The sequence below is a fragment of the Candidozyma haemuli genome (genome assembly GCF_002926055.2).
Source record: "Candidozyma haemuli strain B11899 chromosome Unknown A_2014730914, whole genome shotgun sequence".
Classification (NCBI taxonomy): domain Eukaryota; kingdom Fungi; phylum Ascomycota; class Pichiomycetes; order Serinales; family Metschnikowiaceae; genus Candidozyma; species Candidozyma haemuli.
In genome coordinates, this window is record NW_020289906.1 from 995,771 (window position 1) to 1,021,779 (window position 26,009).

Consider the following 26,009-nt stretch of genomic DNA (forward strand, 5'->3'; position numbering starts at 1 on the left):
ACAAAGACGAGTGATGAGGATGCTTATATAGGGTTACATCGAGAAACCAACACAGGTGGAGTCGAAACTGTAGCTTGGGGACTTTGACAGGAACTAAAGTAAAAAGAAACGGGAAAGAAAAACCAGCATGAAAAAAGAAACTAGTGGGGAACAAATTGGTGATCATAGTAGATGAAGGTTATTTGAGATCTGAGTACCTAGTCAGAGCAGTACCCCCAAGCAAGGCTGGGTTTAACCTTGATGCATTTTTCTGACTACTTACCCTCATATCTTAATAATATCCAGGCCAAGTCAGTAGAAGAACAGCACATGGACAGCCTAGGACAGTGTAACAGCTACGGTCTCACAGTACACCAACCAGGCAATGCCTCGCAACCTCCACCAAACCTTTTTTAACCTTGTTGAATCCAGACCAAAACAAGCCCATGTTACGTGTTGCCGTGCATCGTCCCAAATACAAAGCAAGGCGGGTACGGCTCAGCCTAATGCACTAGCACGAAAATCATCTGCTGGAGCAGTAGCGTAGTAGAGACAGCAGCACGAGCAGCCAGTGAAACACTCGAGGCGCGAAACACGAGGATACATTCCTCCTCAACCATCTCCAGCCACTGCCACTGGCCCCCTCCCCGTTTGCTGTCAACGTGGACAGGCGACCCAAAAGAAATACTATAGAAGGAAGTATTGAAGAGACGAGAAAAAGTAAAGTTCAAAAAGAAGATAAGGCCAAGGAGGGGAGCGAGGTAAAGGGACCCTAAGGGACCCAAGTGTGGAAGCCTAAGGCGGCTCCCTGCCTACTATTTTTCGCAACCACTGGCTCCCGCACTCTACCCTCCAGACTAGACCACTAAGCACTCTCGAAGCATCCACCAACCAGGGTTTAAAGTACTGGAATCAACCAGTACTAAAAAAATCGTAGAGCAAATGAGTGCTTTCACCACAAAACCAACTACCTCCTCGTCTCTGCTTGCTTGCTGGTACGCTTTCGTGCTACCCATTTGCAGCCACAGACCCTGTTTTTGGGTGTGCCCGCCTACATCAGCTCTGCCTCCTGAAGTCGCGGTGTTTCGTTCTTTTTTTTTTATTTGTCTCTTTTTTTGGTTACTTCCCGCCAGGAAATAGGGTAGGCCTTCCCCACTAAGTACCCGCGCCGCCTGCACGTTCGTACCGTGTCTGTTTGTTTATTAGTAAATCGTGAATTTTCCTGGCGCCAGATCGAATGCTAAGGCTTTTTTTTTTTTTTTTTGGACCTCTCTTTACCCTACCGATTCCCGCACCGTTCGTCTGGTTACCACTTCTCTATCATCCAAATACCACATCTGTTTACTTCCATCTTCCTCCACCACCACCCTGGTCTTATCATATTTGCCTTAGTGCCTACTTGCATCCCACCCTAGTCATTCTTTCCTGGTCAATGGCCTCCATCGTCCACAAGTCCATGGAGTTCTCCTCGCATCCTTCGTCTGCTAATGTCGACAAGGTGGTCGAGTCCGTGACGAACGCCACTAAGCGTTTGTCCCAGATCTCCACTACAACCAATAACTCCAGCAAGAAGAAGAAGACCCAGAACCGTATCGGTCCTTGGAAGCTAGGCAGAACGCTAGGCAGAGGCTCTACGGGAAGAGTCCGCCTTGCGAAGAACGTGGATACCGGTAAACTAGCTGCTGTGAAAATCGTGCCCAAGCTGAATTTCAAGAAGCTTGAAAACCCAAAGTACAAGAACTCGGATGCCACGAAGCTTCCTTATGGCATTGAGCGTGAAATCATCATCATGAAACTCATTTCTCACCCCAACATCATGGGTCTTTACGATGTCTGGGAAAACAAGAACGATTTGTACTTGATTCTTGAATACATTGAAGGCGGCGAGCTTTTTGACTACTTGATCAAACGTGGCAGGTTGCTGGAATACGAAGCCATCAATTACTTCAAACAAATCATTCATGGTATTGGATATTTGCATCAATTCAACATCTGCCATCGTGACTTGAAGCCAGAGAACTTGTTGCTTGATTTCAACAAGAACATCAAAATCGCCGACTTTGGTATGGCTGCTTTACAAGTCAATGAAAAGCTCCTAGAGACTTCTTGTGGGTCCCCTCACTATGCATCGCCAGAAATTGTTGCTGGTAAGAACTATCATGGAGCTCCTTCTGATATTTGGTCTTGTGGTATCATCCTCTTTGCTTTGTTGACTGGTCACTTACCTTTTGACGATGAAAACATCCGCAAGCTCCTTATGAAAGTTCAAAACGGTAAATTCATCATGCCTAGCGCCTTGTCCTGGGAAGCTAAAGATCTTATATCTAGAATGTTGAGAGTGAACCCAACCGAGAGAATTCTGATCGGATCGATTTTGAAGCATCCTCTCTTGACAAAATATCCAGATCCACTGTCCATCAGTTCAAAGTCAGACAATGATTTGATTCTCCACTCCAACATCAGACCTATCCAGCTGAGAGAGAAGATTGACAATGAGATATTGCGCAACTTGTGTATCTTGTTCCACAACTGCAAGGAAGAGCATATCATCAATTGTTTGTTGGCCCAAGAAAGATCACCCGAAAAGATGTTCTATTATCTCTTGATGAAGTACAGAAATGAGCATTTGCTGAATTCTCCGTCAAACTATGCTGCAGATGAAGATGAAGATGTTCCAAATAATGAGGAGCTTCCTCGCTCCAGCTCAACGGTGAAAACCACGATAACCGCTGCAGACGGTAGCTCTCGTACATCCACCAAGAAGATTCCTCGCTCTGCGTCCTCGGCTTCCTCAGCATCGAATAAAAGCCGTAAGCGTCCTTTGGCTAATGTGACCAACAAGACATACACTGCTTCAAACGCTCGCACTAAGCGTTCTAATAGCAGGCCAGCTTCACGAAATGCTTCTAGCAGATCACTTCAAAGCAAGCATAGGGTCCTTTCCACTCAGAATCAGAATATTTCGACATCGATCCGCACAGAGGAAGCTAAACCTATCTCGAGAACTGTCACTCCTCATGCCAATCAGTTGAATCAAATCGCCAAATCAGAGGAAGATAAAGAGAATGTCTGCGGGCTGGAACCACAAAAGGTAGAGAAAAAATCTACGAAAAAGCCAGACATTGTACCAAGAGATGGTACCATCTTTCAATTCCAGAAGATTTGTCAAGATATATTTGGGTCTGATGTTGATCACAAGTCGGTGTATGATATGACTCTTACTCTGGACAAGAGAAATCTCACAAGGGATACGATCCACAAACTTGAGGTCCTTAATAACCGTATGAGTAAGGCTTCTTTGGTCCTTCCAAAACTTCCCTTGACTCCTGAGGCATCCTCTCGTGACGTTAGAGTGCCGCCAAAGTCAGAGGAGGAACCAACAAAGCTGGCTGAGAAACACAAGAGGAACCTTTCGGGAATAGAGCAAAGAGAGAAGGAGTTGGCTGCACTGGTACAGAGAAAGAACGATGAGCGTGAGTTAAGATACAAGCAAAATGACGAACATCTTGCTCGCATGAATGAGGAACGTAAGAAGCAATCGCTACTCTTGAAGGCTAAACTGAAGGAAGCTTCCCGCTTGATCCATCGCAACACTTCTCAAAGAATAATGTCCGAGCCGTATCAACCCACGTCCTTAGATCCAAAGTCTTCCTTGCTTAGATCAAAAACACTTGCGTCAAGGACGCCTTCACTTTCAGCAAACCCCAAGCGTGACAGAAATGCCATCGTATTGCAAAGATTGGGTATTGAGTTCAAGCAGCCACAATCAATCAGCCGTGCATCGTCTTTCCTGAAAACTTCTACGTCGAAGGACTTGGTTCTCAAGGGAGAGAAGGAACCTAAGAGTCAGGATGAAGCAGACTACTCCATTGATCTCAACAAGACACTTCCAAGTATCAGGCTGCAAAAGTCAACCATTGAGGAAGTCAGCGAGCCTAGTTATTCTGACAAATCCGGAACGGATGCTGAATCTAGTGCTGTTTCATCACATTCGCAGGATAATCAGAAAAGCACTAAACGGAATAGTTTCAAACCTTTACTTGATGTTGCCGAAGAGAAGAAAGAGGCTACGACCAAGAAGCCAGAGACAAGTGGGCGGGATTCTGATCTTACCCGTATGAGCGTACGCACACATGCTGACTTGATTCCTAACCCAAGGTTCTCCCGCTTCTCGTTCAATGAAATCCTCAAGCCTAATACCGACCTAGCTGATGCTACAATTATTGAGGGTACCCGGAGTTCAGGAACTGTCAAGCGTTCGTCCAGACAAACGCTCAATACTAAGCAAGGTAACGGCCTCATCAAGAAGTCCCCTACTCGTGATCTTCAGGGATTGGGCATCATCATTGACAAGAGCCAATCTCTTCATTCTAGGAATGCTTCGAAGGCATCGGGAGAGCACAACTTTGTTTCGATTAACGCTTCTGATGATGAATGCAGCGCCAACTGTACTACTCTTCAGAAGGATGCTATCAGCATAATGGATGAATCTGAGCTGAGCGGGGCAGAGGATTACAACTTGTCCAACGAGATCGTTGATATGAATCGAACGGCAGAAGAGCAAAGGAGATTGCTGCTCAAGGCGTCCCAGAGGCGTACCTCTCATTTCACGCAAGATCACGGTAATGAACTGCTGGCTAAAGGATCGCATAAGAGTTCTAAAGAAACCTTGGTGGGTGATAATGAAGAGAGAAGCTGGTCTCATAAGTCTCATAACACATTACTTCCTGAGGAGCTCTCGTCGCATGGCAGGACCAGAAGTATCTCGGCCAAATCAACCTTCTCCAGAAGATCTGAGTTCAGAGATGACATTGTTCAAGACAACGTGTTGGATACTTCTTCGCTTGCAGAGAATACTCATGCGTCTTACGATGCTTTAGAAGGTGGTCTAATGTCCCAAGGTGATGAGTTCAAGCCTGCGCCTTTCACGACAGAGAAGGATACATTCACAGCACAAGATGAAATCCAGGATGACCATTGCAGCACTATTGCTCCAAAGGATTCAAACAATGATGAAGAGCTTGAGGTACCACAAAGATCGCCTAATCGTCCTAGGCGCCAGACTCTCGGATCTCTTCGTCGTTCAGCTGCCTCCACACAGATCTTTAGCACCATGCACATGAAAGAAGCTGCAACACAAGGAACGCCGCCAATGGATGGTGAAGCTGCGAATCAAGACATTCCTAAGCTGGAAATCAAGTCTGGTCTGACAACACCCGTCTTCGGACAATTGCCACTCGGCGTTTCTTCCAAGCCTTCAAGGAGTCTGAAAAAGTGGAGCTTGATGCCTAGAAGAAGGGCTCCACATGCTCCTGGTGACGATACAATCAAAGAAGAGTCAAAAACTAGAGGTCATAATAGATTCTCGGGTATCTCGCTTGTTTCCAACGCAAAGAGGTTCGTTGCACCCAAACCAGAGGACACACCAAAGTCCCCCGCGGGTGCTGGATGGTTCAAGCGCTTCTTCATGTCATTGTCTAAAGGAAATGGTAAAGATGAAAATGTGGAAGAGCAGCCTAAAACAACTAAGAATGTCCATATCATTGATACTAAGTTGGACTCCAGCGATCTCATGCGCATAATCAAAAACCAGTTAAAGGTGAAGGAGGTCGAGGGTTCCGTTACTAATGTCGAAATTGATGAAGAATTCGCGTTGATAAACGGTGTTGTTCCTTCAAGGTATGCCAGAGGAAGAAAGTTGGTATTCAAGAGTGAGGTGATTGACTTGGTGAATTCATCATCATTGCATCTTCAAAAGGTGAAGGGCTCTAAGAGAGCGTTCAAAAACCTCATCGATGTGGTCGATTTTGTGATCAAAAGAGAGGAAGAAGCTAATGCCAAAGCCGTAAAGCCAGCCCATTAGATTCCTTACAATTTTCAGTAATGCATAATATACATATAGAGTACATCTCTTGATAGCACATTAGGCGAAGTAGTATTGGGTGCGAAAAATCGCATCAACCATTATCAACTAGTAACAACTACTCCACGTCCATGAGCGGAAAGATCGTTCGTGCCCTTAATTGGGACATTGGTTACGAACAGCGTTTTCTAGCTATTAACCCTTTGGGTGACGAAGTGATCGTATACCAAACCGATAACGACGATCCATTACAAAACTCGGAAAACCTAGTCAAGGTTCACTCACACTCTGGAATAGAGCACATCCAATGTCTCGGGTATCTGAGAACACATCCTGGTTGGACCGGTGTGGGTACTATGGATGGTAATGTCCATATCTTTGACGTCATGAAGAACGAAGCCACAACGTTGAAGCTCCGATCGAAACAACATCGTCCATGTAACTCACTTTCGTTCAACAACAACGCTCTTGTGGCAGCCTCTTTCGATAAGAGTCGTCAAGACAATTCCCTTCAGGTTTGGGATATTGCTAAACACTCACAGGTCTTTGCAAACAGTGTGGATGATGATAGCCAGGTGATAAGGCCCCATTACTCCTACTTGGCCAATGAAGCGACCCTTTCAACGGCATTTATAGACCATGAGGGCTCTGGAATGAACCTTATGGCCGGTGGATACAAGCTTTTACGTGAGTTTGATTTGAGGGATTCAAGTACTTCCCCTGTTTACCAGGTGGCTACAAAACTGACCATGGATATCACCTTGGACCCATTCCAACTGCATATGTTTTCGTCATTAAGCGAAGACGGGTCTGTCTCCATCTGGGATAGAAGAAAGCTCATTGGTAAATCGAAGGGATCTGTCTCTTCTGAGACACCCGTTTTACAGTTTACCAAACTTTTGAGTGACCTGCTGCGCAGAAATAACACACAATGTTTCAGGTACTCCACTATTAGAAGGGGTGAATTTGCATCTGTATTCAACGGAAACCTTATTAGAAGATGGAATACTGGTGTCGTGCCGCCAGTCAAAGATCCCTTGAATATCCCAACATTTACTGGTGGTGATACTTTATCATCTCTCAAGTCACAATCGATGCAACTCTATGCGCCAAACGAAGAGTCTCTCTTTGTTGCTCTAGTGCTTGACCTGAAAACTGACTCTCCTCGAGTTGTCTCATTCGATTATTCTCCTGACTTTGAATCTTCGACGTCAACCTACTTCGTATGTATGAGAGAAAAGGGCCTGGTCTTTAGAATGCCTGTTGTGGAGAGTATCGAGTCACTAGACTTCAATTCTTTCAATGAGTTCTCGATGGCTGGTCCAGAAGGAACGGTGACGAAGTTTTGGGAGGACCGTGAGCAGCCCATTCACGGTGGTACTACTGCCTCTGACATGCAACGGTCAGACTCGAAATTCACCTCGAAAAATGATTACCTGGTAGAGGCAGCTTCGACTATTGATGATGAGGAAAGCACAGAGCCTGCCACTACGACAACCACTCCAGCGCCTAGTGCTCTGCCTTTGGACATTGTCAAATTCGAAGATGATGAAGTTATTCCTTTAAAGAAGATGCTAGATCTCTCCAGTGTTCTTGCAAATGATACATGTGGCTTGATCAGACAAAGAGCCTTACTTGGATATGGAGTGGATACAGAAAAAAATATTAAGGTCTTAGAGCAGGTTAAGGGATTACAGACACCACTTCTGATCATGAACACATGGAAATGGTTGAATTTAGCTAAGAAATCGCTTGACAAGGGTACAATGGTGAGCGAAGGAGTTGACTTGGGTTATCTTGGTGTATTGGGCGTGTGGAAGGGCATTGATGACATCTCAGGCCAAAAGCGTGCTACATTAAAGCAGCAAGTCACAGATCAACAGTTTAATAACTCCGTCAAGGCAATCGTGTCGAAGAAGGGAGAAAAGTCGTCTGGTATTAGTATCTTCAGCTCGAGTGATAGAAAAATCCAAAGAAAACTCTGTTTAATCGTCAGCGGATGGTACCTCACTGAGCATGAGTTTGACGAAAAGCTTAACTTTTTGATCGATTCTGGCGAAGTTGAAAAGGCTGCTGGTTGGGCTGTGTTCCATGGCAATGTTCCACGCGCCATTGAAATCTTAGCACTGTCAAAGAAAGAAAGACTTCAGTTGATGTCGACCGCAGTAGCTGGATACTTGGCATACAAAGATTCCAACGCCAACCTGCCGTGGAATGATCAGTGCCGAAAGCTAGCACTGGAACTAGACCACCCATACTTAAGAGCGATCTTTGCATTCATTGCTGATAACGACTGGTGGGATGTCCTAGATGAACACGCGCTACCATTGAGGGAAAGAATCGGTATTGCTTTGCGCTTTTTGTCTGACAAGGATTTGAATCTCTATTTGAATAGAGTTGCTGATACTGTTGTACTTCGAGGCGAGCTTGAAGGTTTGATCCTTACAGGTCTTACACCAAGAGGTATTGATCTTCTACAATCGTTTGTGGATCGGACCTCAGATGTCCAAACGGCATCATTAATTGCCCAGTTTGCTGTTCCACGATACTTCAGGGATCAACGTGTTGATCACTGGATAGACTGTTACAGAAACTTGCTCAATTCTTGGGGTATGTTCAAGGTGCGTGCACTTTTTGATGTTGCAAGAACGAAACTGTCAAAAACGTATAATGGCACTCCAACGATACGTCCCCCTCCACGCCAGGTCTATTTGCAGTGTCCTAGATGTAACAAGAATATGGGCACTCCCAGCTCCAAGACGATGAAAGGAAACACTCCATCTATGATGAAGCAGTTTAATCGTCTTTCGTTGAAGACGAACAACTCAGATACTAAACTGTGTCCTCATTGTGGCTCTCCACTCCCGCGTTGTGCCATTTGCTTGTTGAACTTGGCTACCCAGATCCCTGACCAGGCAGATTACGGCACTGGGGATGCAAACAAACAACAGATACATCAAAATTTCGACAACAAGCTCAGTTTCTGCTTGTCGTGTCATCATGGGTACCATGCCCACCATGCAGAAGAGTGGTTCCAAAAACATTACGTTTGTCCTGTTCCCGATTGCAACTGTCTATGTAACAGTAAATAGGTAGTCCAAACATAGACAGAGGGAGCATTACCCATGAATTTCCAGGACCATCTAAAGCTTCATATGATGAAGAAAACAAGAAAAAATGAACCACACATATATAAATATATACTGAACAGAAAGAGGAATTGTGGATGGCGTCTCTGATCTTTACATTGCTACAGATCTCACTTTAGACCAATTTTGCAACCATTACTGTCTACTACACACATACTGAGAACCCTACAACCAAACAAACCATATCATCATTTTCTCTTACCCCAAAAAAATAAAGTCACAGAGTCACGCCTCTAAACCCGTAACCACCCCCAAAACTTCCCTTTCCTCGAAGCAAATAGTCTATATTTGACATCTTTGACGCAATCCATGTTTCGCGGCTGGAGCCACATAGTTAACCAAAGGCGGAGTCCCTTTTTTTTTTAGGTACGAATGGGCAAGCGCATTTTTTTTTTTTTTTTTGTTCGCTGCCCTACTTGCAGGACTGGCCCCAGTGCATTTTTGTCTTTTTTGGAAACTAGTCAACACGTTGAGTTGAATCCAAAGATACATCTTCTGATCTCGTTGATCTACAAAATTACGCCACACCAAGCGCCAGAAAGGGGCCAAATCCGAAATCCAATTGCAGTCCTTTCCTTGGATCCCCGTGTTACTTAATTTTTTTTTCTTCCTTCACCCGTTTCCTGCCAAATCTGACATTCCTACAGTTCTATCCTTCCCCCATAATGTCTGAGCTGAAAGAAAAAATTATTTCTGACATCAAGGGGAAGATCGAAAGAGAGCATAAACTTATCCAAGGCTTCCAGGCCGTCAAGAGAAATACAGGCAATTCCGAAGTTATCCAGAGATGTAACAACCAGATCAGAGAGACCCAATCTAACATCCATTACCTTCAGGAGACCATGGAGAAGCTCCTGGTGCAACTGGAGCAAGAAGCATCGCCAGACTCGGGTAGGTCCGAGGAACAGAACAGAAGGCAGCGTGTTACTAGCTCCGTGCGTCCGCTTTACTCGAGATTCGATTTGATCAAGTACGATTGTCCTTCGCTCGGCCACAAGATCCAGCATATGCTTCAGCAACTCCAGTTTAAACTACAGGTGGAGAACCAGTATCGTGAAGCTAACGAAAAAATCTCCCATTTGTATTTGATGGATGGTGATAAACTGTCTTCAAGTGCAGCCGAGGGTGGTAAGATGGAGTCAGATCAAAGAATCCAGTTGTTGAACAAGGCTTTGAAAAAGTACCAGGGCATGCACGTTAATGTGGAACAGGTTAATAGGGACATGGAAATCATGAACTTACCCAAATATGCTAGAAAACCATTCTCGGGTCGTTTGACCATGGGTGTTACTTGCATCAGGGATATTGATCACATCGCGTCTCCCAAATTCAAAAGAAAACCCGAATCTTTCGTTTGCATTAAGATTGACGATGTTGAAAAAGCTCGTTCCAATTCCTCTCGTTCCGGAAAATTCAATGAAGATTTGATTGTCGACGTGGACAAGGCTAACGAAATGGAGATCGCCGTCTACGATAAGAACGGTTCTCAGAACGTGCCCGTGGCTCTTGCATGGATCCTCCTCTCTGACATCTCCGAGGAGATCCGTAAGAAGAAGGTTGCTGCCGAGTCGGGCAACGATGGGTGGATCCCAGCTTCTAGTCTACCTGGAAACAACAATGGTTCTTTCAGACCAAACATGGGTGGATCTGATCTGTTTGGTCCTACAACATCCGGTAACAATAGCCTGGGATCTAATTTTGATGGTGATACCGTCGTTGATAGCATGAGACCTTCTCTGGAAAGCTCTAAGAATGTTCTGATCTCTGCTTGGGTTAATCTCGAACCCGTCGGTCAAATTCTTGTTAACTTGTCTTTTGAAAAGTCCAAAGGAACAGCAAAACCCACCTTCATGGGTGCTTTGGGCCGTCACGGTGCTATTCGTCAAAAGAAAGAAGAAGTGTTTGAGCAACATGGCCATCAGTTCGTGCAGAAGCAGTTCTACAATATCATGTGTTGTGCATTATGTGGAGAATTTTTGCGTTACACAGGCTATCAATGTCAAGACTGTCGTTTCTTGTGTCACAAGAAGTGCTACCAAAAGGTAGTTACCAAGTGTATTTCCAAGAGTGACCACAATGATGATGTTGACAAATTGAACCACCGTATTCCACATCGTTTTGAACCTGTTTCTAACCGTGGTACCAAATGGTGTTGCCATTGTGGTCACATCTTGCCTTGGGGAAAGAAGAACGTTCGTAAGTGTTCTGAGTGTGGTGTTATGTGTCACACTCACTGCACTCATTTGGTTCCTGACTTCTGTGGTATGTCTATGGAGATGGCTAATCAGATTTTGACTACCATCAAATCTACAAAACCGACAAAGAGCCCCGCTAAGGTATCCCAAAGTGTCCAACAGCAATTGAAGAATGCACCTCCACAGCTTCCTCCAAAGGCATTTTCTGCCTCACCTCAGAAGTACGCTGTCGATGATCTGCCTGTTTCGTCACCAATGAATGCCCAACAAAAGCGTCAACAAGCACCTCTTCCACCTCCCCCACAACAGCCACAGTTTGAGCCTTCCCACGGTAGGACATTTGATCCAGGCCACCAAAGAATACAGGAAATCACTCCAGATGAGATTGACCCACCATACTCCTCGAGATTGCCTACTAATACCACTCTGCAGTTTCAACCTTCTGTCGAGCCTCCAAAGCATAGGCATGCACCACCTAGGCGTCCTCCTCCAGTGGAATCCACATATTCCTCATCTCTGGAAGTTCTGTCCCAGTTTAACACTCATGGAGATTATTATAACGAGCGTACTAATGACACTAATGGTGCTCCAGCACATAATCCTTTTGAGCACCCCGAAGAACACTCTGCTCAAAATAACGCTGCAGCGCTCTTTGACACATTCGACTACAACAATGCAAACTCGAACCTTCAGGAAGATGCCAATCGCTATGCTCCTCAAGAAGCAGAGCCAATGATGGTGGACCCTGTGCAACCTGAAGCTCGGGTTGAGCCTGTTCAAAAAGCACATAAGCCAAAGCGCAGAAGAAGAAAGGTCGGTCTTGATGACTTTCAGTTCCTCGCTGTGTTGGGTAAAGGTAATTTTGGTAAGGTCATGTTAGCAGAATCTAGGCATACTCAGAATTTATGTGCCATCAAGGTCTTGAAGAAAGATTTTATTGTGGAGAATGAAGAAGCAGAGAGTGTCAAGTCGGAGAAACAGGTTTTCTTAACGGCTAACAGGGAGAGACACCCCTTCTTGCTTAATTTGCACTGCTGCTTCCAAACCGAGAACAGAATATACTTCGTGATGGAGTACGTTTCGGGTGGTGACTTGATGTGGCATATTCAAAAGTCAAGATTTTCAGCTAAGAGAGCCAAGTTCTATGCTTGTGAAGTGTTATTGGCATTGAAGTATTTCCACGATAACGGTATCGTGTACCGTGACTTGAAGTTGGATAACATTTTGTTGACTACCCAGGGTCATATCAAGATTGGTGACTACGGTTTGTGTAAAGAGAACATGTGGCATAAGAATACTACTGGAACCTTCTGTGGTACACCTGAGTTCATGGCACCAGAAATTATTGCTGGTAAGCAATATGACCGTTCTGTTGATTGGTGGGCCTTTGGTGTGTTAATGTTCCAAATGTTGTTATGTCAAAGTCCTTTCAAGGGTGACGACGAGGATGATATTTTCAACGCCATAGAGCATGATGATGTGAGATATCCAATCAGTATGCCACGCCAAACTGTTCTTGTGTTGCAAGCCTTGTTGACAAAGGACTCAACTCAGAGACTCGGAAGCAGCGAAAGAGATGCATTGGAGATTATGGAACACCCATACTTCCAGGATGTCAACTTCGATGATGTCCTCAACATGAGGATCCAACCTCCATACTTGCCTGAGATTTCTAGTGAGCACGACTACTCCAATTTCGATCAAGAGTTTACTTCAGAGACTCCAAGATTGACGCCAGTTGAAACCGTCTTGACCTCTGAGATGCAAGAGCAGTTCCGTGGTTTCTCGCACATTGCTGACGATGCTCCCGTATAAAGTCTACAAAATTGAATACTAAGACGTTGATGCTATTTGTGAGATATGTATAGTTAAATATGCTAAGGGGTGTTAATGATATCATGAAAATTTCGTGACCATGCAAAGGATTAAACTTGTAAAAGTTTATGTAATAATGCAGCAGCTAGACTTCTCCTTCTTTGGCTTTTTAGCTTTCTCGTAAGCTCTTGGCTTTGAAGGGTAAGATCCAGTTGAAATAGATGATGATGAGTTTTCTTTCGTGGCTAGCCTCTCCTGAACAGCAGGGCTTTCTGCCGGTGTTGCTTCAGAGCTAGATTCGGGGACTTGTGGGAAATCACTCGAGAAAGATTCAACTCCAGGCAAGTTAGCGGAAGCCTGGTTATCTCTTCCTTGGTTAGAAGGAGCTGAGGTGGGTATCTTGGAAGGTCTGCGGAAGCTAAATGCCTTTTCCTGCTTCACTTCGTATAAAGAGCTTGCTGGAGATTCCAGAAGAGCCTCAGAAACTGAGAAAGCCTCTGAACGACTCGCCAAAGCTGTTCTATTGTTTCTTGCTTCGAGAGCAGCTTCCACCAAGGGAGCAAAAGTATCGTTAACGTGAATGTCTGAAAGAGCGGAAACCAGGAAAAAGCCAATAGCACCTAAACGGTTAGCCATAGCTTCACCGTCGTCGTACCAAACCTGGCAATATTCATACATGTCATGCTTAGCAGCAGCGACAACAAAAGGCGGGAGTTCGCCATCACAGAGGGTTTTCACTGTGCCAATCAAGTATTCTAAAGCCTCGAAAGACTCTCTATTGTCCATAGCATAGACAAACAATATCGTTGATGTGTTCTTAACTTGCTGTTTTCTGGAAGCACCATAGACATCTGCCAAAGGCGATGAGTCAAGGATTGAAATCTCCGTCAAAGATGAGTTATGGGAAGATGTAGATGCAATAGTTTCAGCCTTTTCATTATCAACAGCTTTTATATACAACTGTTCTGACTGATCGTGGGGACCCTCTGAAAAGGTGCCGTTCACATATCGTTGCACGAGGGAAGTTTTCCCGACGCCCGACTCACCCATGACAAGAATGTCATACTGGCTATTGAGGGAGCTAAGGCCATCAAGGACTCTGTTCATTAACTGTAGATGATGTATGGAAAGAAGGCTGGGATCAAAAAAAAACTAGATGAGATTCCACTGCAAATGTACAATCATGCAAGTATGACAGGGAAGGTTAGGAAGCGAAAAAAAGAAAGATATACCAAACAAGAAAGGGTAGAACAAAAGCTTTCAAATTGGATGTCAAAAACGAAACAAAATTCACCACGAGTGCTGCCTCGACCGTTTATAAAGTACAGCGTCAGCAGAATAGCAAGATTTAATGACAAGTAACGCCGGTGGGGCAAAAAGTGGAAAGCAGAGAAGAAAAAAAAAAAAAAAAAAAAAAAAAAAGAAAGAAAAAACGGTTGCGCAACTGTGCAAAAAAAACAAAAAAGAACGTTAGTTTGCTGCGACTATGGCGTTAACGAGGCTGCATGAATGGATCGATAGCCGGCCTTTAGATTCAAAAAAAGGAGCACTTCCACTTTTGTGGGACCGGAAGAGTCCGAGGGTTCAATGCTAAGCAAACATAGACACAGGGTTTTTTCGTTCCACAAAGCATAGACACAGCCAATGGGATCTCTTGGTGTGCAACTGAACCCACAGTTGAAGGTTGAGGTGAGGTGCATTTCAGGGCTTCCTTTTTTTTTTTTTTTTTGGTGCTAATTTGCTTCCATGTCTGTCTGTAGATTCGCGACCGTTCTTCGGCTCTTCCTATATCTCGTTTATACTTGCCAGACATGAAAGAGCGCTATAATGTGAAGAACCAGCGCTGGAAATAAAAGGGTGGGTTGGGCACATGGAGTGATGCTGTGGAAATAAGGTTTTCGTCGTTTTGCCAATGTCTCAGAATTGCCTAAAGAAGACCCTCTAGACTTTTAAAAAAACCGTTATATCCTGTAGATGTGGTTTTGTCTCACCTAGCCACATCTGACGCTGATGAAGTCAGTTTAAGCGACTTTGCGGTTCTCCCGCTAAGGAGGTGCTGAGCGGTTGTAGCAAGGTTCGATTTGGTTCGGGTTGGCCTCGCTAGCTTTTTCTTGGTCTCGGCTTTGGGAAAAATTCATTGGTTTGATATGTCGTCTCTTGCTTTGTGTCTTAAATTTTGACATCCGTCACCCATATCCTTGCAAACTGTCGCAATAGCAAGGTTTGCTAGCACACGTAAGTACCACTGCTTATCTCCTAATTCGTTGCCAGATCCGGCTTTTCCCCACGGATTCCCTCGGCCCATGAACAGAAAGTTTATTCTTTGATCTACACATCATCCTATCACCGCACTCAGGCCACTACAATGTTCTACACTGTCATCCCGAAACCTTAATCTGTCGATCAATGTTTATTTTAACTCCTCTCCTTTACTCTTCGTCAGACTCTAAATACTTGGCATAGTCACTTGCATCTGCAAATGTAGGCAAGCTCAGTAACTTGGGCTTCTTCAGCTTCTTTGCCGTGTCATCTCGGCTTCTCTTCTTGCTAGATTCTTCAGCAACAGCCTCATCACTATCATATTCATCTTCATCGTTAACGCCGAACACATCTTCATCTTCATCCTCATCGGCATCATCTTCAACAGCACTTTCGTCGCTGTTAAGATTTTCATCGTCTGATGCGTTATTGGTCTCGAACTCTGCCTCATCAAAAGCAGCTAACTCACCCTCCGAAATATCATCATCCTCGCCGAACGCCTCAGCAAGCGCTGCGGTATCGGCATCGGCATCTGCATCGTCGTCGTCGTCACTCATGTCACCAAAGTCTGCTTCATCAAAGTCAGAAAAGCCACCTTCATCTGATAAATCATCACCCTCGACGTCAGGTTGTGACTTGACCAACGCTTCCCAAACTTCGTCGTCATGCATAGCGAGTTTCTCCTCATCATCCTCTTCATCGTCACCCTCAAGCTTAGCTTGTGCTCTCTTGTTTCTGATCTTGGAAGTATCACCAGTGAAGTATTGATGGAAGAACCTTTCATCTGGTCTCACCTCTTCAGCCTTCTTGGCTAACCAGTTCACGGTGTTAACTGGCACTTCGTTGGACTTCATATTCGTAGCTTTCATTAAAAGGGAACCTGTGTGGCCACCACCCAAAGGCTGCATAATGGAAGAACCTTTTGTAGTACCCTTTGCTTTAGCATTCTTGTAGACAAATCTATCCAAGAAGTGGGCCAAAGTGTAAAGACCCAAGTCTGGCTTTGGTTGAGGCTTTCCAGTGAGGAAAGAGTCTGCGTAAATGGAGACTGTAGGATGATAGTGCAGCACAAAGTGGTTCATTTCCCAGAGACAAGAGTTCTCAGCGTTTGCGTAAGAAGGGTTTCTTTTCTTTGGATCGTACTCCTTCTCTTTCTCCACCTCGTTCTTCACTTCTTTCTCGGAATCATTTATCTCATCCGTTGGGAAATCTGGTCTGTCTTTGACAGCTTCCATAAGTTCGACAATTTGTGGATAAGTCTTGCTCAACTCCATAAGAAGGAACATCATACCGGTGATGACAGCGACATTAACCCAATGGGAAGACACTTGCAAGATTCTCTTGACAAAAGCAAGAATACGAGGCATGTTGTGGATATCGTGCTTCAAGGATTTGAAAAGCAAGTTCAAGTAGATACCTTGCTTCGATGAGTTGACCAATCTAGGATCCATTAAGGACTCGTAAAGGGTTCTGTAATATCTGTCAGACTCCAAATCTTGTTCGGAAATAATATGGTACACCAACACCAAAGCTTGGACGGAAGTATTAAAGTTGGTGGAATGGGTGATCTTGTAAAGCGTCTCCATGTGCTTCATGTAAATGTCAGACGGAAGATCAGAGTATGGTAAAGCACGGTTCAAACCAGTAAGGATTGCAGAGAACATCTTGGAAGACCTTTCTTCGATAACTTCTTCTTCAGTCTTTTCCTGAACCTTCTCAGATTTGCCTCCCTTCTTACCCTTCTTGAATTGTCTTCTGTTATTCTTTCTACCACGTTCACTTTGACCCATTGTCTTGTCCTCTTTCTTATCTTTGAGAGCAGGATCACTCTCAACCAAAAGTTTCTCAAACAACGAGAAGTAAGTCTTGACAAGAGAGTTGGCAAGGTCGATTTCATTCTTAGAGAGAATCGTTTGGTTGAGGGTTAAAATAGTGTAATACTGAGAATGATACTCACTCTGCTTTTGTAACACCATGTCAGTGACAGAATCCACGACAATTTTCTTCATGGCTGGATGGGCTTGCTCGAGCTGAAGGATCTGGTAGGAAGTCTTTGCGGCAACCTTATTATCAATATCACCGAGTTTGTTGACACCAAGTCTGAGCAAGTTCACTTCCTGCTCTGGTTTAGCAGTCAACAAGTCAAAAATATGCGAAAGAACGGTCATACGAACATGCAAAATTGGATCATGACTCAAGTATTCAAGCACTTGGATAAACTTGAAGTAGCTTTTCTTGAGGAAATCTTCGTAATAAGCAATAGCCAACTTCAGGTCACTTGCAGTTTGAGTAAGTGGCGCTTTGTTGAATGCGACAAGCTTTCTATCTGGAAGAAGACTGTTGATGAACAAATCTTTCATGGCGTTCACAGCTTGCAATGCAGCAGTTCTTGACTTCTTCTCACAGTAATTTAGAAGCGTTTCGAATGGTTTTATGTTATGCAATGGGGCTTCTTGAACCAACAAGGTCAATGCGGAGATTTTATCGTTCAATGTACCATCAGCAAGAATCTGAGACAAAAACTTTTTCTGGGAGTTGTCTGAGGAGAACTCTTGCAAATATGTCTTGTTCTCGTTGTCGATGATTTCCTTGGCCTTGTCGTTAAGTCTCTCAAGAGCGAAACGGTCAAGTTTTTCTGGTTCGGTCTGCTCAACTTCGATGTTAAACCAGTCGACTCTGTTCTCGATCTTAAGCTTAGCGCTCTTGACGGACCTGACATCGTCAATCTTATATGACTTTGGCTTGATAAGCTCTCCAACTTCTGCTTCTGCGGTAGGCAAAGCAGACTTAGCAGGGATAGCTGGTTGTTCTGCTTCTTGCTCTTCTTCTTCTTCATCCTCCTCTTCTTCATTCTCTTGGGAGGCTTCATCTTCAACTAAATCTGGAATGTCTTCCTCCAATTCAGAGACATCATCGTCTTCAACAACGTCTACCTCGCCAGAAAGACCAAGGCCTTTCATGAAACTGGCTAATTCTGAATTGAGGTTCTTGTCGGTTCCCGCATCAGCAAATTCCTCATCGCTCTGGTCCTCATTCAAGCCATTCACAAGGGCAAGATCTTCCTTGGTTGCACCAAGAGCTAATGCTTCACGTTCAAGGACTTTGTCTTCGTCCTCATTTTCATCTTCGGTAACCTCCCTGTTCTTTGGTGCCTTCTTATCGGTCTTCTTATCCTTCAGTTTCTTGTCTCTCTTGTCAGAGGACTTACTGGACTCTTGGGAGCCAGTTTTCTTAGAACCCGACTTTTTCTCCTTCTTCGCTGCACCCAGGGTGAGCTTCGAAGAGATCTTGTCTTTAAGAGAAGACAAGTTAAGCTTGGCGCTTTCCATTCTGCTCTATTGAAGTTATCTAAGATAGATCCTGGAAAAAGTAGAGACCGCGATGAGTACCAATTTTGGTCACGTGTGCGATGAGCTAGTGAACCAGTAGTACCCACCATAATTGATAAGTGGTATCAGTTGAAGAGGTACAAGTCTTCTTTGGGACAGAATTGAAGGGGACAATGATAATCAAATGTTTGCTCGTTGAGCTGAGATGGTTTGCGTAGGACATGTAGTGTCAATGTAGTGTCGAATGTGCCCTGGAGACAAGTCTAAGCAGCTTATTCCACCATTAATAAGAAAAAATAGTCAAGTGAAATCTAATTGTGGATTCATCCTTCTTCAAGAACACCCCTTTCGAAATCTTGTTCTCGTTGCCTCACTTTAGATGTGCTATGTCTCAGGCGTTTTGGAAGCCTGAAAATTTGCAACACGCTCGCACTCACACTGGGGAAACCATCATCAAACACCAGCGATCCAGAACAATTTTTTTTTATTCAATTAATAACTTGCATAATTAACGCTATTCTTGGGAAAGTGGAATGGCTCGACGTGGAGAAAATGCGTAGTCACGGAACCCCAGGTTGCACGATTGTTGGGCCTCGGCCGGCCCCACCTGCCCCGGAAAAATTCATGCATGGCAGGGTCTCACTTCGGAAGAATAGCAGCTACTGTCTTGACAGTACCAAGAAGAGGATTCTCCTTGAGGAATAGATATCAAATCGTGCTTTCCAAGTATATGTAAAATACTCCTTTCTTAATACATTCTAGACCACATGTGGTACCGTGTTCTGGTGTTGCCATGATTTCGGAACATCTCGTCACTAATCGCGCTGCAGGCGACGCATGTCAAGCCATGAAATGTTGCAACTGCAATTATGTTACTTGCTGTATAATTGTTCTTTCTTTCCTGTTTCCATGTTTTTTTCTTCATAGTTAGCTATGAGTAAGGAACCTTCAGTGTGGCCCCCAAACCAGTCGCCCAAAATCACAAAGACGTCTCTGGAAGACTGCCACCAAGCTTGTCCATATTTGCTTTCGAAGCATGTCTTAGGCGCTGGTTCCTTCTCCCATGTGTTCGAGTGCAAGAACAAAAATACCGGATCCCATTATGCTGCAAAACAGTATACAAAAAAGCTCGTCTATGGCATGGAATCACTGCTACAATCCGAGTTTCAGATCCTAAAACAGGTCTCTTTTGGCCACAAGAACATACTTTCGCTTGTTGATTATTTCGAGACGGAAGACCATTTCTACTTGGTGACAGATTTAGCACTTGGGAATGACCTCTTCGAAAGGATCACGACTTCTTCTGAAGGAAAATTATCTTCATGCGAAACAAGAGATATTTTGGGCCCGCTACTATCAGCATTAGCATACTTGCATTCAAATCAAATTATCCATAGGGACATCAAAGCCGAAAATGTATTGTTCACGTCACGTTCCTCGAAGCCTCTGCTGTTACTCCTTGCGGATTTTGGACTTGCCCTTCTTGTTAAAGATGGTGAGCACTCTCACCTGCAACAGGGCGGAACATTAAGTTACATGGCTCCAGAATGCCTTACGGGAAACTCTTACAGTTTCCCTATTGATATGTGGGCGGTTGGGGTCCTTACATACTTTATGCTCTGTGGGTACATGCCATTTGATTGCGATACAGATAAAGAAACAACCCAGCTAATTAAAAATGGTGATTTCATATTCGAACCGGCCGAATACTGGACAGATGTACCGGACTCAGCAAAGGATTTCATCAGTCAATGTTTCAAAGTAAATCCAGAAGACCGCATAACAGCTGCCCAAGCCTTATCGCATCTGTTCGTGCTTAACACTCCATTGAAAAGATCTCCTTCCAGTATCTCAATGTCGCAGCTTCAAGCAGCAGTATGGAAGCTACACAGCCTTCAATCTCTTTCTTCGTCGACAAGAATAGCGCATCTACTGAGCGGCGCAAGTGGGTATTCGTCATTCCTGTCAAGGCTTTCGTTAGACGAGTCTTGCGGATCTTCAGTTGCATCTACTAACATTCACCGTCTTTTGGGAGACAGATGCTATTCTCCTGATACAATATCACATTTCTGTACTCCCCTCATGTCTAGTCAGGTTTCTCCTGTTCTGTCGCAAACAAATCTCCATAAACCTTCCAAGGTTGAGATCTCTCGTTTATCGGCTGCGTCCCCGGAACTGGAAAAGGTAAGTTTCATCATATAGGTATAATATTTAATAAATCTTGGTTTGTGGGTCGCACTCGTGATAGCTTTTTGATAATATTGATTAAAAGGAAACAAATGATGCTCAACAGAGGTAATTTTTTGAGCATTGTAAGGCAATCTGTAAATTGACATTTAATATCACCAGAAGCATATACGAAGAACCTCGGGGACTTACCTAACATGGTAGTATATCACACTCGCATGATGCCTTATCGTGCTTGAAAGGAAAGGGTTGTTACGTTGAATGAGATCGCTTGTAATGCTTTCCTTGAAACCTGTCAATGACTATTATTTGCTATTCCTTCTAGTTTCTGTCTTGTAGAATGGTATAAATCTCTGGTGGTGCCCTAATCTTGAATTTACAACCTAAAATGACTCTCCCAAATAAAACAACCTTTGAACGTATCCATTATATCTATAGCAGAGATAACAAAACCTTCTTGACTTTGCGCAAGCAAAAGTTTGCAGATGCAACTGCTGAAGAGATTTGGGCTGCAATTTCCAAAAGCAAGACGTACGGATCTCTGGAGGTGAGTGTCAGGGATCTTGGCGATTGGCTCTCTTTTGAAACCACAAATGGCAAAACAATAGTTGGTGTCATCACCGAAAACTTTAGTCCATCTCATTTTGATTTATGGTTTATCCTGACCGTCTTGAAGAACAGTATCATCGCTCACCACGGCTCTACAGATCCAGACCAAGGGTTGATATATGCTGAGGCAATAACTGAGGTGTTTGAGCTGACTCTTAGAAATGTTGCCAGGACTGATAGATGGTCGGAGGGTAAAGACAATTTTATCAAGAATGTGCACTTCTTCACATCGAGAAATGCACCGATTTTATCTGTCCTTCCTGCTTTCCCTTGCAAGTCCCCAAACGAAGATAAAGTGGCTTCATGTCTTCCTGATAAAGGTGAGGAGCTTGCTCTTAGAAGAATTATTGACTTTGTGTCTACTATTCAAAAGATATATCCACCAGGTATGAAGTTCTATCTTGTCAGTGATGGGCATGTCTTTAGTGACTGTATTCACGTTGACGACGAGATGGTTGATTTATACTTCATGAAACTTGAAGCAATATACCAAGAGATTAAACCACCAGGATTCGATGGAATAGTCTTCAGAGGTCTCAATGACTGCTTTGAATCTGACCAAAGATCCATTGTGGCAGAATTGTTGAACACTGTGGAGGTGGATCACCACATTCCTACCCAGTTGGATGTGGAGACCGAATTGAACAGAAAGGTTTTGATGCTTGGATGTGACGACAATGCTGATCTTTTGAGAAAGCAGATTATGACACCAAACCACCCTCGTCTTTATTTGTATCGTGGTTTTAACAAGTTCATGTGTGAGGATCTTTCAAAGACCGCTTTTGCCAAGAGTATCTCCAGAAAGAAATACAAGAAGTTGGTTCTGCAAGTTGCTTTTGAAATGATCAGAAGAAACGACGCTTACTCTAACTTGGTGGAGCTTATTTTCCCCTTCCATTTGAGATTCTCCATCCATGCTCACCACAATGCGGGACCAAAATATGGTGTGCGTTTACTTGATCCCGAAATTTGCACCATGTCTGGCCATGACCAAAATGAAGAGGACAGATTGCTTCATATTCCCACCCCATGGCATAATAGCGTTTTCAAGATGGTTGAGTCTAACAAGTATATCATATCGCCATCAAAGTTGGCCAAAGAGCTAGAGGGAAATCCTAAAATCAAGGGTGGCTGGGATGCTGATGAAAAATTGTTTCTCTACCGCGAGGTTTAGTTCTATTATGTATTTGTTTTGATAAATGATGTGTTTCAGAGGCATAGTGTAGAGGGCCCACTTTTTTGCAGCCATTGTGGGCATACGCATCCGGACACCAGTTATAAGTGCAGTTTTCGCTCCAAGCTATATCAGACATGCATTTCGCAGTTCTAATCTTTGCTGTTGCTCTATCTCTATCAGTCTTATTCTCGAGAAATCACAATCAATTGACAATGTCTTGGGACCAAACTACATTTGCGCTTTCGCCCCGCTCCAAAGGATGCTACCTTGTCACTGACGAGGTCGTCAGAAATGTTCCTCAGATAAAGAACTATAAGGTGGGTCTCTTGAACCTTTTCCTTCAGCACACATCCGCTGGATTAACTCTTAACGAGAACTGTGATCCAGATGTCAGAGAAGATATGACAACGTCCCTCGACAGAATTGCTCCAGAGGGCGATTTTTACATTCACGCTGACGAGGGACCTGACGATATGCCTGGCCATGTTAAGAGCAGTACCGTTGGTGTCAGTCTTACCATCCCAATCCTGAACGGAAGATTAGCAACTGGAACTTGGCAGGGTGTTTGGCTCTGTGAGTTCAGAAGATACAAGCATAGCAGAAAGATTGTTGCCACGATCCAAGGCGAAAAAAAGTGATCAAGTTGGACCATTTATAGGAAATCAGCCGAATATTTATATCAGAACACCCATTTATGAGTCCTTTTCGTAAACTTGTATGCTGTAGTCTCTCACAGTGTCTTGTTTCTCATTCTCCAAGATAGCAAGTGACTCTTGGAGCTCTGTCAGACGTTTCCAAAGTTCATCAGCCATCAAATTCCACCAGCCATTGTGTCTTAAGCATTTCCTTCTATCCTGGAGGCAGACCAGTGTATCAACATCCTCCTCTTCTTGCTTGTTATAGATGTCAATGACGTTTTCAACGGTCTTCTTGACCGTTCCCTCAGAATCTTCCACACCAGAGACATAAAACTCGAGCAGCTTCTCATCATGAAGGGATGAATCAAAACAACAGAGGTCAAACTTGGCAACCTTCGACTTCTTTTTCTTCTTCTTGGACGCTGACTCATCCTCGGCCTCTTCCAGTGACTTCTTTTCAGCGCTCTCTTGAAGACTCTCATTTATGCGCTTGATGATATCCTTGCGTAACGAGAGATACTTCTGCTGGGCAGTAATGTACTCTATGTTCTTTTCAATGTTCTTCATTTTGCCTTCAATAGTTCGAAGTTGAAGCTGAATCTCCTCAGGTAGCTTCTCCACATTCTTGTCAGCGATTTCAGGCAACTCTGGGAACGTGGCGCCTAAACTGGCAAGCTCTTCCCGAGTCTTACAGTGTGTTAATGCAAACTTGATCCCCTCCTTGCTCAAGGATTCCAGCTCCTCGAGAAATCTCGTCATATACTTGAGACCACATTCTTCTGAACAGTACTTTGACCTCTGCTCTGATCTGATAGGATTCATGCACCCAGGTAGCCTGCAAACCTTGTTATAACGAGTAAGTCCCTTTCCCTGCCACTGACAGAACTTGCAGTAAAACTTATCGATCAACAGCTGGTAGCTCTGGCTCATCTTCATACACGTAAAGTGGAACCATTCCTCGCAGCCGTCACATCCTATCATAAGTTCTCCACCGTGATCTGGTCTTCTGCAAATACAGAAAAGCTCTTCTGAGTTGAGGTTAAATTTAGGAGCGTTCTGGTACTTCTTGTATTGTTTGGCGATGTCCTCTGAGGTCTCAACATCATCACTATGGCTGTCAAGCTTACTCCTCTTGACATCCATCAAAGCAGGGGACTTGGATTTTCTCTTGCGATCTATATCTAGATCATGGAGATGAGGAGCATCAAGAGCCTCATTTTTGACGACTATGTCTGCCATGTTGTAGTGGTTGTGGTAATCTTGAGTTGATGTTGGTGTGCAGAAAATGGTACATGGTTACGCGACTTCACTACTGGGTGCAAAATTGTTCGTAGTACTTTTTTCTGTATTTTAATTACAATTCCAATAAATGTACATATATCAGTCTTAGGCTGATTGTTGTTCCTTGTTGTCTCCACTCTCAGCTTCTTTGTTTTCTTCTTCCTCGTTGGGCTTTTCGTCCACATCCATCTCATTATCTTCCTCCTTCTTCTCTTCCTTGGATTCTGGTTCCTGCTCCTCTTCTTCTTCTTCAGCCTCTTCCAGCTCAGCCTCCTCTTCCTCTATTATCGTCTTTGGCTTGAAAATCTCAAGAAGAGTATCGTCGCCAACAGAAGCAAAAAGATTTGGAATAGTGGGGTGCACTGCAACCTCGTTCACGCGGTTAGTATGGCCGCCGTGAACGAATTTAAGGCAAGGATCCTCGGTAACCTTTGTTTTTCTTCTGGAGTCTGATTCCGTCGTAGGGTAAGTGAACTCCTCATTCAAGTTGCTAAGGTCCCACGTGAGAACCCTCTTATCAAGACCCCAAGAGTATAATTGGGAAGGATTAGCTTCGGGATCCCATCTAAGGCCCACTACCGAGTCGTTGTGGCCAAAAAGTTGTCTAACTGGTTCCTTTGTGTTTCTTAAGTCGTACACGTTCACCACGTTGTCTTTACCGCCGGTTGCCAAAAGCAGAGGAATCTGAGGATGCGCAGCAACGGCATTCTGGATGTGACCGTTTTCAATGGAGATAGCAGGTGAGTCTCCTGGATTACGAATGTCATGGATGTATGTGTAAAAGTCATCCGACACAGAAGCGAACAAGTGTTCCGCTGGTTTGCTGTAAGTGATATCGTTGATCACAGCGGAGTGTGTGTTGAACTGTTTCGTTGGCTCACCTGGGTTTGAAACATCCCAAAGAGCAATCTGGCCATCGTTAGCACCAGATAAAAACTCCTTGTTTGAAATCCATTCCAAAGCATAGCCTTCGCTTGTGTGAAACTTGTAGTCAACCAGGCTGTCGCTGTCCAACTTATACAAATGCACAATACCAGTATTGTCAAACGTCACCACACTTTGTCCGTCTGGAGAGACCTTAATCTTATTCACTTCACCTGGGTGGGGCCAAGATTTCACGATCTTGAAAGTGTTCTCTGTGCCATTAGGCAATTGAATGCTTTCGCTGGTGAAGTCGGGAGCCAAAGTAGCAGGTAACTCCAACGAGGCTAAATGCACAAAGTCTTGACCTTTGGTGAAGGAATTCGTTCCAATGACAAGCTGTACGGTGATCTTATTCTTGTCTTCACTCCATGTGTATGTTGGCAAAAACTCGACCGATAACAGGGCATGTTGCAATGCTTGGGTGTGGATTGTGTCATAAAGGAGGGGACAGTCTTTTTCCATATTTTGAACTCTTCATTGACAACCTGTTCACGAAGTTGGTGTTCGGCGAGAATCTGCCTTTCGGCAGCAACAACCGGGTCCATTGCAAATTCAGAGGGTAGTATGTAATGAAGCTTTTACATCGAAGCGAGATATACTGATA

General features: G+C 44.1%; 9 protein-coding genes across 9 annotated transcripts; 5 read left to right on the forward strand and 4 right to left on the reverse strand. All coding sequences in view use genetic code 12, as the record gives it.

Moving 5' to 3' along the window:
- Nucleotides 1-1,411: 1,411 nt before the first annotated feature.
- On the forward strand, nt 1,412-8,934 carry CXQ85_000443 (uncharacterized protein; the record flags this gene model as incomplete). Its single annotated transcript, XM_025484188.1, has 2 exons — nt 1,412-5,757; nt 5,955-8,934. The coding sequence occupies 2 exons, from the start codon at nt 1,412-1,414 to the stop codon at nt 8,932-8,934; spliced, it is 7,326 nt and encodes a 2,441-aa protein (XP_025342403.1).
- A 722-nt stretch (nt 8,935-9,656) lies between these two features.
- Nucleotides 9,657-13,001, forward strand: PKC1 (protein kinase C; the record flags this gene model as incomplete). Its single annotated transcript, XM_025484189.1, has 1 exon — nt 9,657-13,001. One exon carries the CDS (start codon nt 9,657-9,659, stop codon nt 12,999-13,001), a length of 3,345 nt encoding a protein of 1,114 aa, XP_025342404.1.
- Nucleotides 13,002-13,127: 126 nt separating this feature from the next.
- RAS2 (Ras2p) lies at nt 13,128-14,108 on the reverse strand (the record flags this gene model as incomplete). The annotated part of the gene is made up of 1 exon (XM_025484190.1): nt 13,128-14,108. The coding sequence occupies one exon, from the start codon at nt 14,106-14,108 to the stop codon at nt 13,128-13,130; it is 981 nt and encodes a 326-aa protein (XP_025342405.1).
- Nucleotides 14,109-15,430: 1,322 nt separating this feature from the next.
- MAK21 (RNA-binding ribosome biosynthesis protein) lies at nt 15,431-18,589 on the reverse strand (the record flags this gene model as incomplete). Its single annotated transcript, XM_025484191.1, has 1 exon — nt 15,431-18,589. One exon carries the CDS (start codon nt 18,587-18,589, stop codon nt 15,431-15,433), a length of 3,159 nt encoding a protein of 1,052 aa, XP_025342406.1.
- A 933-nt stretch (nt 18,590-19,522) lies between these two features.
- Nucleotides 19,523-20,791, forward strand: CMK1 (protein kinase; the record flags this gene model as incomplete). The annotated part of the gene is made up of 1 exon (XM_025484192.1): nt 19,523-20,791. One exon carries the CDS (start codon nt 19,523-19,525, stop codon nt 20,789-20,791), a length of 1,269 nt encoding a protein of 422 aa, XP_025342407.1.
- A 373-nt stretch (nt 20,792-21,164) lies between these two features.
- DIT1 (Dit1p) lies at nt 21,165-22,559 on the forward strand (the record flags this gene model as incomplete). The annotated part of the gene is made up of 1 exon (XM_025484193.1): nt 21,165-22,559. One exon carries the CDS (start codon nt 21,165-21,167, stop codon nt 22,557-22,559), a length of 1,395 nt encoding a protein of 464 aa, XP_025342408.1.
- Nucleotides 22,560-22,774: 215 nt separating this feature from the next.
- On the forward strand, nt 22,775-23,200 carry CXQ85_000449 (uncharacterized protein; the record flags this gene model as incomplete). The annotated part of the gene is made up of 1 exon (XM_025484194.1): nt 22,775-23,200. The coding sequence occupies one exon, from the start codon at nt 22,775-22,777 to the stop codon at nt 23,198-23,200; it is 426 nt and encodes a 141-aa protein (XP_025342409.1).
- Nucleotides 23,201-23,254: 54 nt separating this feature from the next.
- SPP1 (Spp1p) lies at nt 23,255-24,439 on the reverse strand (the record flags this gene model as incomplete). The annotated part of the gene is made up of 1 exon (XM_025484195.1): nt 23,255-24,439. One exon carries the CDS (start codon nt 24,437-24,439, stop codon nt 23,255-23,257), a length of 1,185 nt encoding a protein of 394 aa, XP_025342410.1.
- Nucleotides 24,440-24,586: 147 nt separating this feature from the next.
- Nucleotides 24,587-25,950, reverse strand: UME1 (Ume1p; the record flags this gene model as incomplete). The annotated part of the gene is made up of 2 exons (XM_025484196.1): nt 24,587-25,769; nt 25,877-25,950. The coding sequence occupies 2 exons, from the start codon at nt 25,948-25,950 to the stop codon at nt 24,587-24,589; spliced, it is 1,257 nt and encodes a 418-aa protein (XP_025342411.1).
- Nucleotides 25,951-26,009: the final 59 nt, after the last annotated feature.